We start from the raw sequence: 693 nt of genomic DNA, 5'->3' as shown, positions 1-693 counted from the left end.
AAGCAAACCTCACCTGCTTGTTCTGCTTAGTCTCTGCCATCTTTGCTGCTTCGACTTTATGCCGGAAACTCTCAATTTCTGGCAGAGACGAGGCGGCTGCCGAACCAGAACTTTCCCCTTCCAAAGCCGAGGTCTCCAACTCAGGCATCAAAGCGTCTTCGTCGTCGTTAAGTCCGAGCTGTATGTTGTTGAGCAGCTTCTCCAGCTTATCCTCTAATGTTATGTTCTGGAAGGGGATGTCATCGTCTGACTCTGAGCTGCCAGTCGATGCAGGGTCTGTGACGTCAGCTGCTTCTCCCACTCCGTTCTGCTTGCTGGTCGAGTTCTCCTCTGCTTCCTCCACTGGTGGTGAAGCTTCTTCTGCTGTATCCTCTTTGACTTCTGGACTCTGTTCAGCTGCTGCTGGAGATATTTGGTCTTCAGGCTTGTTTTCTTCTGGTTGCAAATTTTCACTCTTGGCCTCGTCAGCACTGGGAGGAACTGAGGTGTTTTCCTTTACTTCAGACACTAGGAAATGAAACATCAAGGTCAGTACATTAGATGTATGGATATAGACGATAGATACATAGTCATGCAAGGAAAAGACCAATGATAGTTTACACCAATAAATATTGATGAACCATGTATGCAAAACTAGTTTTGAATGAAAATAACCAATTCTCTTCCTATCTTTTTGTTAATACAATAGTGTTT

General features: G+C 45.0%; 1 protein-coding gene across 1 annotated transcript in view; it reads right to left on the bottom strand.

The window, feature by feature from the left end:
* The window catches only part of LOC119585184 (alpha-taxilin-like), a gene marked incomplete in the record, with an annotated part of 18,045 nt that overhangs the window by 9,572 nt on the left and 7,780 nt on the right, over positions 1-693 (bottom strand). Inside the window, 1 exon segment of the mRNA XM_037933823.1 lies at positions 14-507. Coding sequence (XP_037789751.1) covers positions 14-507 — 494 coding nt within the window.

This window comes from Penaeus monodon, chromosome 19 (genome assembly GCF_015228065.2).
Source record: "Penaeus monodon isolate SGIC_2016 chromosome 19, NSTDA_Pmon_1, whole genome shotgun sequence".
In the NCBI taxonomy this organism is placed as follows: Eukaryota; Metazoa; Arthropoda; class Malacostraca; order Decapoda; family Penaeidae; genus Penaeus; species Penaeus monodon.
The sequence above is the reverse complement of the archived record's forward strand: the minus strand, read 5'-3'. Positions and strand labels throughout refer to the sequence as shown.